At 53.4% G+C, this 10,743-nt stretch overlaps 1 protein-coding gene across 2 annotated transcripts in view; it reads left to right on the top strand.

The window, feature by feature from the left end:
• VDR (vitamin D (1,25- dihydroxyvitamin D3) receptor) overlaps positions 1–9,852 on the top strand; it is a 106,593-nt gene extending 96,741 nt beyond the window's left edge. For both annotated transcript variants that reach the window (XM_018047873.1, XM_018047872.1), the window contains exons 8-10: positions 4,915–5,066; positions 5,254–5,370; positions 6,586–9,852. In XM_018047873.1, the coding sequence (XP_017903362.1) occupies positions 4,915–5,066; positions 5,254–5,370; positions 6,586–6,845 (529 nt within the window). In that variant the 3' untranslated portion in view covers positions 6,846–9,852. The remainder of the gene's footprint in view (positions 1–4,914; positions 5,067–5,253; positions 5,371–6,585) is intronic.

The following is a 10,743-nucleotide window of genomic DNA, read 5'->3' on the forward strand; positions in this document are numbered from 1 at the left end:
TTTGCGACCCCAGAGACTGTAGCCCACCAGGCTCCTCTGTCCATGGGATTCTCCAGGCAAGAATACTGGAGTTGCCATACCCTCCTCCAGGGGATCTTCCCAACCCAGTGATCAAACTTGCATCTCCTGCATTGCAGGCAGATTCTTTACCACTAGCGCCACCTGGGAAGCCCTCCTCTCCCCAAGGATGAGCTAAAATCTCCCCTTTACCTTCCCTTTCAAGTCTCATTCTCCAGAGTTCCCTGGTCTAGCCCTGCAGTCCTGGCCAAAGTGAGGTGTATACGAACAGGTATTGCAACCACCCAACTGTTGAGGCCAAATGGATTAAATCAGTCCTAAACATGCTTGAGTTGACTTTTCTGGCTTCAGCGTGGCTTGAGAAGTCGCAAAGTGGAATGTTTTCCAACAAAACTAAAGCAGGCCTTAGCAAGGGCTCTGGGAGGGTCACTGATGTGGATGTTCCCTGGGACTGGATGGAGCAGATGCTGCACCAGGCCTGGACCAGAGCCCAGGCTCCCGGGACCCAGACGGGGCCAGCCCATCTGCTCTCTGGTTCTGCCGGTTTCTGCAGTTAGAGGTTCTGTTCTTCCAAGAAGTGAAAGAACAGTGGCTGCGTCCCTGGTAGCTTTGATCTTGCTGCCTGGAGGCAGGGGTGGAAAGTGTGGGGAGGGCAGGATGAGACTTCTGTGTGGATGAGTGGAGGCGAGAATACAGGATGAGACTCCAGGGCGGGTGTGGGGCCAAAGTGGGGCAGGACTGGATGTGAACTGCCCTGCAGTGTGACCTTGGCTCTGCTCCTGCCTCCCACCTCTTCTTCCTCAGCCTCTTAGTCTGCACCCCACAAATCTCCCTCCCTCAGCCCTGCAAGAGAAATGCAGGGGAATGTGGCATCAGGAGCAGCAACTTAATGACCACGGGTGGTCTTAGATCTGAGAACCAAGGACCCCAGGTTTCACTGCCCAGAGGTGTGCATGAGGGACCAGACCCAGTCAGCCCCAGAAGGTTACATGCCTTCAACCTCACCAGTATTTTTATCCCTAGAGACTCCTTCCTGGGTCAAAGGCCTGGGGTCACAGTGCTTCCCTCCTCCTGTCCAGAACTCAGCTTTCTTACGTATACCATGAGAGATCAAAGATGACTGGCCTCCAGAGGGTTGGTGTCTGATGGAAGAGATCAACATGTGAGCAGCTGCAGTCAACGCAGCTGAGGGAATACAAGCAGGGAAGGTCTGGACACCGCCTGGTGGGGATGAGAAAGACAAGCAACACATACCCAGAGCATCTCACAGGTGCCCAGAAGCGGCTGCAAGGGTGAAAACTGATCTGGTTGTAAATATTAGTCAGGTCCAGAGAGAAGCCCAGAGCCAGAGCTGATGCAGGAACCAGGAGGACCTAGGTCTCTTCCCGACTTCCCCTTTACTTCCACCGCTACCCCCACCCACCACCATTACCAGTTCTGGCTGCAAGCTGCACTTAGAAAGTCCCTGTATTTCCAGGCTGTGGGTGGTAATTCGAGGTCGTTCTAGATTTGCTTTCATAGAAGTAGTATGTCTGGATCACAGTAGGCAGTGGTCCTGCTGAAATCTCTGTAGCCAGGCACCCATGGGATGTTTGTTCACTTCCAGCCATCCATTCTGAGTGGGCCATTGAACAAAACGTTACGTACAAAGATGTCCCTCATGGAATTACTTATAACAGCAAAACTCGTTGTTGCTGTTGCTCAGCCGCTAAGTCATGTCCAACCCTTTGCAACCCCATGGGCTGTAGCCCACCAGGCTTCTCTGTCCACGGGATTTCCCAGACGAGAATATGGGAATAGGTTGCCATTTCCTTCTCCAGGGGATCTTCCCAACCCAGGGATCAAACCCACATCTCTGGGCATTGGCAGGTGGATTCTTTACCACTAGCCACCAGGGAAGCCCCAAACAGCAAAACTTAGAAGTGACCAAAGTGCCCAAACATAGGTGGGTGGGAGACTGATTAAATAACCTGTAATACATTGATGTAACATGATGCCACGTACTATGAACTGACATAGAAAGTGGGACACAGGAGTACTATCACCTGGTGCACGTTTGAAAAAGAGATATTTGCATGGAAAACAGATAGGAAGAAAATAAAATGTTCATTGTGCTTATGAGCCATTTTTATTTGCCTTTATATTTTGTCTGTATTTTCCCAAGATTTAATAATGAACATATTTTACTTGCATCATGAATTAAAACCCAAATGAGGGTGGTGTTAGTTTTCACTTTTTCAGTGTGGATTGAGGGGTACCAAGGATAGTGAGACATTCAGACACTGTGGCACCAGGGTTGTTTATTCCAGAGATGAGGCAAGGGGAGGGGGACATGGTGGCTTTCCTCAAATGGTTAAAGGGATGTCCCATGAACTGGGTTCCACTGGTGGCTCAGTTAGTAAAGAAACTGCCTGCAACCCAGGAGACCCAGGTTTGATCTCTGGGTGGGGAAGATCCCCTGGAGAAGTAAATGGCAACCCACTCGAGTATTCTTGCCTGGAAAATCCCATGGACAGAGGAGCCTGGCAGGCTACAGTCCATGGCGTCACAAAGAATCGGACACAGCTTATCAACTAAACCACTTCCACGCCCACGGCTAATGCAGAACTCAGGTTCTGTTTTCCTTGAGAGGACAGAACTATAAGCCAGGGATGAGTGTGTCATCTTGTGGGTTATTGCTCAACAGGAGAAGACGTTATTAGCCCAAGAGCCAAGCACCTCATGACTGTGGCCAGAGGTTGGGGGCTCCCTGGCCCCGGGGGAATCCTGCAGTGGTTGTGTGAGAGCCATCTGTGAGAGATGCTGATGAAGGAACTGGACCACAGTCTCTAGAAGGGGCCTTCCAACCCTAACACTTTGGGATCTGCCTAGCCCAGGCCCTTTGGTGCCCATCTAATCATGCAAGCCTTTCCACACCTCCTCACCCATCACCTGTTGACATAGGACTCTTATCCATTAACATCTGTTTCCCACCTTTCTACATTCCAAAGTGCAGCCACAGGGGGTGACAGCCCCTCAACAGGATATCCAAGAGGAAGTATGTAATCAGAAAGAGAAAGGGAAGAAGAAGTGGAAGCAGTTTGATCTGTGGGCCCTGATTCTTTCCTTGTCTTTGTTCAGATAAGCTCAGCTCGTGACTCAGAATAGTGGAACTAGTCATGAGCCTCTTGACTCATCAACACAGAGTTATTGACCCTCTCGTCAGGCTCAGGGCTCAGTGATCAGTGTGAGTGTGGAGCTGGCCTTCAAGCAGCTTATGATGAAGAGCCAGAGACAAGCATCTAAAGGACAGGAGTAACTGGAGCCGATTATGCAGAGCGAAGTAAGCCAGAAAGGAAACACCAATACAGTGTACTAACGCATATATATGGAATTTAGAAGGATGGTGATGATGACCCTATATGCAAGACAGCAAAAGAGACACAGATGTATAGCAGTCTTTTGGACTCTGTGGGAGAAGGCGAGGGTTGGATGATTTGAGAGAATAACATTGAAACATGTATATTATCATAGATGAAACAGACCGCCAGTCCAGGTTCGATGCATGAGACAGGGTGCTTAGGGCTGGTGCACTGGGATGACCCTGAGGGATGGGATGGGGAGGGAGGTGGGAGGAAGGGTCAGGATGGGGAACACATGTACGCCCGTGGCTCATTCATATCACTGCAGCCCGTATGGCGAAAACCACTACAATATTAGTAGTGGTTTAAAGTAATTAGCCTCCAATTAAAATAATTAATGAAAAAAATAAAAATAAAGGATAGGAGTGAAGGGGGAAAGGCAAAATAGGAGCACAAGCAATGTGCAGCAGGTCTTAGAGGAATGGCTCTAATTCAGTGAAGAGAATCGGAGGGTGGAGGGATCCAAGGAGGCCTAACTGGACTCAGGACGAGAAGAAGATGCATTCTCTAAGCTGGAGCTGTCCTGTGTTCAAAGGCATGGCAGTGTGACAATGCCTAGCATCCAAACATGGAGTAGTTTTATGTTGTTAGAATGGAGGGTTAGTGGAGTCTGTGATGGGAAGCAGGGCTGGAAAGACATGTTGGAGCCAAGTTATGGAGTGTGGGCTTGACCCTAGGGTGTTGGATGGTCACTGGGGATTTCTGAGCACAGGAATGACACTTTCCTGTAAGGACAGTGAGAAAGGTAAATGAGAGACTTGACTCCAGGATTCTAATAAGAGGCTACTGGAAAAGATGATGGAACTCTGAATCAAAACAGTCTGGTGGGAGTGGGGTCCAGAGATGTCCTGGAGACAGAGTTGACTTCACTGCTGGAAGGACCAAAGACTAGGGACCACTGAGGATGGTCCCGGCCATGCTCTTGCAGACCTCCATATTCACGCCATGGCTTGCCAGGTGGTGCTGGTGGTCAAGAACCCACCTGCCAGTGCAGGAGACATAGGAGGCATGGGTTTGATCCCTGGGCCGGGAAGATCCCCTGGAGAAGGGAGTGGCAACCCACTCCACTATTCTTGCCTGGAGAATCCCATGGACAGAGGAACCTGGCAGGCTATAACCCATGAGGTCCCAAACAGTCGGACATGACTGAAGCGTCTTGGCACACACATACTCATGCCATAGCCCTGGGGGCCTCCTCAGGCTCCATCTTCCTGCCCCTAGAAGACCTGTGACTGCTTAGACTTGGGAGACCCTGGAAAGTCTGGATTTCCTTGTCCTAGGAGCTGAGCTACACCAGCTGGCATTTGGTCACACCTTTGAGCTGTTCTTCAAGAAACAGTCTTGATCTTTCCACCCAGGCTGCAAGTTCCTCGGGGGAGGACCCAGAGCACATGCTGGTCACCTGGCAGGGTGTGCCTATCAAAGCATTGCCCTGATCGGCATGACCTGAAGGTCTCGACGAGTAACTGACCTCCCCCTCTACCCTCCCCGGCAGAGACCTCACCGCTGACGACCAGATCGTGCTGCTGAAGTCGAGTGCCATTGAGGTCATCATGCTGCGCTCCAACCAGTCCTTCACCCTGGACGACATGTCCTGGACCTGTGGCAGCCAGGACTACAAGTACCAAGTCAGCGACGTGACCAGAGGTGCGGCTGGGTTCTGCCTCCACCTGCCTAAGCTCCACCCCTCCTGGGGTCATGTGCCCCATCAGGCACTTCAGAGGGAGGGAGGTAGCAACTGGGAGAGAAGGGCGAGGGTCAGGCCAGAGGGTGGGTGGAGTGGAGGGGATGGCCCCTGCAGATGCCCACAGCAGCGGGCCATTCTCTCTTGTAGCCGGACACAGCCTGGAGCTCATCGAGCCCCTCATCAAGTTCCAGGTGGGGCTGAAGAAGCTGAATTTGCACGAAGAGGAACATGTCCTGCTCATGGCCATCTGCATTGTCTCCCCAGGTACCTGGCGGCATGGCTGGGGGGCAGGCATGAAGGGTGAGCCCCGCTGAGGGCCAGCAGAGAAGTTCGGGAGGAGAAGTGAGCAAAAGGAGAGTCCGGCCAGGAAAGACCCACTCTGCTGGGTTTGCCCAGGCCGCGTGGTGTGGGTTTGTTGAAGGTTTCCTCACTGCCCTTGAGCTAGTGAGACCATTGCTGGTTCATGGGTGGGATTCTGAAGAACCAGACTCAGGCTCTGCTCTTGTGTGAACTGGATTGACCTCTGCTGACACTTGAGGTCCCCTGGGGACAGGGCACAAAACCCTGGGGCCTGATAGGTGGCTCTACTGGCCTGCTAGTTTAGCTGACAGATGCTGGAGGCAGAGTGCTGTGACCCTCAAGCTCTCCTGCCTGTTTGGGGTGGGAGGAGGAAGAGAGATCGAGGAGGAGGAGATCTTGCAGTCCTGAGGATGCTTGGTGGCTGGTGAGGCTCCACCTAGACGGTGTTCAGGGAACAAGCCAGTGGCCTCTATAAAGGGATGCTTTTCTGGGCAGGCGCCCAAGGAGAGGACGTGGGCACCCCTCCCGCTGCCCAGCATTCACTCATTCATTCATCGACTCAGCACTGATTTATCAGGCTTCTGTCGAGCACCAGGCACTGTGCCTGGCACAGGGACTCAGCAGCAAACAGGACACAGATCCCCCCCATCAAGTGTAGGAGGAGACATTAAACACATGCAATTTAACAACCAACTCCTTGTGTGATGAGAGTTTTAAAAATAAAGTAAATGATGCTACAGAGGGTAGAGCTGAAAATGGGAGCCTGATGTCATCTGGACGTAAGGGCTCATCAGGAATGACCTCGAGGAAAGTGCTTTATGCTGTTACCTGAAGGATCAGTAAGAGGCAGGCAAAAGTAAAGGAGATGAGTTCCTGGTAAAGGGAACACAGATGTGGAGCCTGGGATCTGGATCCTGATGAATGATGGACAATAGAGACAGGAGAGAGACGAGGTGGGGACAGGACCAGAGGACCCGGGTGGGCCTGAGACTCGATCCTCACAGCAGTGGGAAGTGGCCAAGGGGGTGGGGAGGCCTGACGTCACAGATTCGCAGCCGTCCAGGAGGGACGGAGGAAGATGCTGAGGCTGGGGGTCTGTCTTAGGGCTGAGGGGTGGGGCCTGGGCAGTAAGGGATCCAACCCAGAGCTCCCCCCTGCCCCCCGCCTCTCTGCCCACAGACCGCCCCGGAGTGCAGGACGCCGCGCTGGTCGAGGCCATCCAGGACCGCCTGTCCAACACGCTGCAGACCTACATCCGCTGCCGCCACCCGCCCCCAGGCAGCCACCTGCTCTATGCCAAGATGATCCAGAAGCTGGCGGACCTGCGCAGCCTGAACGAGGAGCACTCCAAGCAGTACCGCTGCCTCTCCTTCCAGCCCGAGTCCAGCACGAAGCTCACACCCCTCCTGCTCGAGGTGTTTGGCAACGAGATCTCCTGACTCTGGCGGCCTGTACTGGCGCCTGGGAAGGGCGGCCTCTCCAGGGCTGGGCACTCAGGCCTGGGGCTGGTGGCTGCCCAGCAGCCCTTTCCACACCTGCTGGGGTTCATCCCCTCCTCTCCTGCCTCTCCTCCCCAGCTGGCCCATCCTCTCTCCTGCCCCATCTAACGCCAGGTCCCCCTCACCTGCAGGCCACAGGCTGCCCTCCCAACCCACCCTCACTCAAGGCCATCCCTCAAGGCCTCAGTCATGAGGATTTTTCATTTATTTGACAAAGGAACTCGAGTGGGGGCAGAGGGCAGAGGCTGAAGGTAGGCCCTTGCCCGAGGATGTCCCCGCCATCCGGAAGTGGCTGCTGGCTGGTGCCGAGGAAACAGGCAGGCGGGAGAGACAGACCCATTCCTCAGGGACAGACACCTGTACCTCCACTGCACTCCAAGCCCACCCATCCAGAGCTGCTGGGACCACCCTTCCTCCGCCCACCCACGATAAAGACTGACTCACAACCCCCTCCTCATTCTGCTGCTGGTCTCTGCTGTCTGCCCCTGGGCAGTGTGCTGCGACGGGCCCTCCTCCTCTGCCTTCTTACCCTGGCCCTCCTAGGACACTCGCTGCCAAGGAAGCCCCAAAACCAAGGTGACCGAGATCACAATCCCCACCCCCATTCACACTCTGCCGGCCAAAGGGTGCTTGCCTAACGCTGTAGGGCCCACCCTCATCCTACAGTGGTGACATTCTCCCCAGGAGTGGCCCTGGTAGGATGGGCTTTCTCCCCATGGTAGGGGCCACTGGCCCAGAACCCAAGTGCTGGAGGCCAAGCAGGGAAGTGAGCAGGGCCCAGGCGATGAGGGGACAGGCAAACCCAGCCTGGTAGAAGAGTAGTAGACAGAGGCCCCACCCATCCTGCCACCGAGCCCACAGCTCCTCAGCCGGGATCTAAGGGGCTGGGGAGGCAGGAGCTCTTCTCCGTCCCACAGTCCACGTCGCAGGACTGAACGGCCCCCAGGCTTCAGAGGATTGCAGCCACTGTCCTCATTCACACCCTGCAGGTCCCTACAACCCACCCCAGACAGGACTGGCCACAGGCTCCAGAGCCCTTGCACAGCGGCTGTGGGGCTGGACGGGCCTCTCCCTGGGGTGGATGGCCAAAGGTGATGACCTAGAGATCAGTCCACTGTCCCTGCCCCCAGGAGTCTGGAGAAGCCACTTACCAGTAGGGCCTCGTCTTTCCTTCCTGGCAGGGTGGGCTGAAGTGTGAAAGTGTCAGTCGCTCAGTAGCGTCCGACTCTTTGCAACCCCATGGACTGCAGCCCGTCAGGCTCCTTTGTCCATGGGAGGGTGGGATGAGGGAGAGGAATTTCCAGATCCCAATAGCCCCAGCCCACCCTGGCTGCCTGGGTCCGCTTCCAGCACTGCTCCAGCATCTCAAGTGTGGGTGGGGGGCAGCGGGTCTGGGATAGTGCTTCTGGTGGAGCTGGGTGAGGCTGGTTCCTCCTTGTTCCCACCCCACCCACTAATGTCAGAAAGGGCCGGTGAGGCAGGTGGGGTGGGGGCCCCAAACTTCAAAGTCGGTGTTCTTCCCGTATCCAGAGCTGACGTCTGATGGATGGAAGTTGTCTTTAGAATCAGACGCCTTTGGGACCACATCCTGATAAAGTGGATAGTAGGCACTGCTAATGAAGAGATGCTTATGGGAGGTGTGGACTTATGCTGGCTAAGTTCTGCACACTGTTGTTGTTATTTTACAAATTAAGGAGAGACCCTTGGGATCCGATTGTAGAAAAGGCTTGAAAATCGCTAACCCAGTTCAGCCCCCTTGTTAGAGAAAACTGATGCTGTGGAGAAGGTGTGACTCACCCAAGCTCGTTTAACTAGTTTGGAGCAGCCCCAGGTCTGGACCTGGACGTTGGCCATGGGGTCCTGTGCTGTTTTTCCTACACTGCGCTACAGCTCAGACGTCACGTCCCATTCCCCTGGTGGCCGACCTGTCCCTTGGGGGAAGCCCTGGGTTTTAGATGGAACAAGTCCAGAGCCCTGCCTCTCTTTCCTGGGCTGTCACCCCACTGAGCCCCCAGAACCAGGAAAAGGGACGCCTCAGCCTGCATCTCAGTGTGACTCGCACCCCACCCCAGTGTGGCCCTGGTCGGGTGGGGTCTCTGCCTCAGCTTGGTTTAATGCTGTTGCCTTATCAATAAAGCGAATTTGCCTTTGTACTGCCTTCACCTGCCCAGTGCTCCCCAGCCCTGCCTCCCCCAGGGAGCATGGCAGGGCACACGGAGGACGCTATTCCTCAGCCTCGGCGCCCCTGACAGCCCCATGCAGTCCCAAAGTCCAGTCTAGCAGCTGGAAGGGAGAGAAAAGTGAGGCTTCCTCAATGGAAAGAAAATGTGGTCATCTCTCTGTTTCAGAATGAGAGAATGTGAAGGCAGACAGTCATAAATCTCAACCTTTTAATGTATATTATCAGAAAGCCAGGAAGTGTTAGTCACTCAGTCATGTCCGATTCTTTGCCACCCCATGGACTATAGCCCACCAGCCTCCTCTGTCCATGGGATTTTCCAGATGATACTGGAGTGGGTTGCCATTTCCTTCTCCAGGGGATCTTCCCGACGCAGGGATTGAACCCACGTCTCCTACATTGCGGAAAATCATTTACCCTCTGAGTCACCAGGGAAGCCAGGAAAGTATACACCAAAAATGCCAAATAAACAAGATTCTGGGAGATAGGAAAAGCCTTCTCTGGCTGCCTGGAAGAAGTAGGAGAATCTGAATGAGGTCAACAGGGAAGTTTGGAACGTACAACAGATCTGGTTAAATCTGGAAATAAAACAGCAAAGAGGGCTTTGAAGAATGGTTCCTGGTGATTTCCAAAGAGAAAAAACATTTGCCAAGAATTTGTCAAATAAAACCGATGAATACTTCCCATATGGTAATAAAGATGGCGGATACTTACATAGCACTTACTTTATGTCAAGTACTGCTGTAAATAAATGCTTTATGCAAACCAGCTTGCTTTATCCTTTTAAGGACCCTTTGGGGAAATGGACAACTACTACACTCATTTCACAGAGTGGATAACTTGCCCAAAGCGGCACTGGTGGTAAGTGAGAGATGGGGTTTGAACCTTGGCAGCTAGCTCCAGAAGCCATTAATTACCTGCTACACTACACTGATTCCTGCTGAGCCGAAGGGGCTGACAAATGACAGCTAGTCATGCCAGCTCTCTACGAAAAGGGGTGTAGGGGAGGTTCCCATTCCTCAAGCAGACTTTGGGAAAGAGAAATTGGAGGTGCTGGACCCAACAGGGCTCTGCTCTCAGGAAGCATTCAGCAGCATGTCTTGTGTCCATTTCTGTGGGGCCCCTAAAACCTCCAGAATAGAAACCAGGCGCCTGTTGACTAAACTGTGCCTGTATTTGACATGACTTCAGTTCAGTTCAGTTCAGTCGCTCAGTCGTGACCGACTCTTTGACATGACTTGGCAAACTGCAAATGACTCTTGTGAATATACAGGACTTCAAAAGACCCCGAGGGGCCAATGCACCCCCTCCATTTCCAAAAAAAGGTGGGGTTTATGATAAAGGATGGGGCTTCACAAGTGACGCTAGTGGTAAAGAGCCCCCCCGCCCCAGCCAAAGCAGAAGACCTCAGAGTCACTGGTTTGATCCCTGGGCCAGGAAGATTCCCCTGGAGGAGGGAATGGTAACCTACTCCAATATTCTTGCCTGGAGAATCCCAGGGACAGAGAAGCCTGATGGGCTATGGTCCATGGGATCACAAGAGTCAGACGTGACTGAAGCGACTTAGCACAGCACACATAATAAAGGGCAGCTTTGCTAAACACACAAGCACAAATAACTAGCAAAGACACAGAATGGTCATCTCAGGGGAAACATGCG

This window comes from Capra hircus, chromosome 5 (genome assembly GCF_001704415.2).
Source record: "Capra hircus breed San Clemente chromosome 5, ASM170441v1, whole genome shotgun sequence".
NCBI classification, from domain to species: domain Eukaryota; kingdom Metazoa; phylum Chordata; class Mammalia; order Artiodactyla; family Bovidae; genus Capra; species Capra hircus.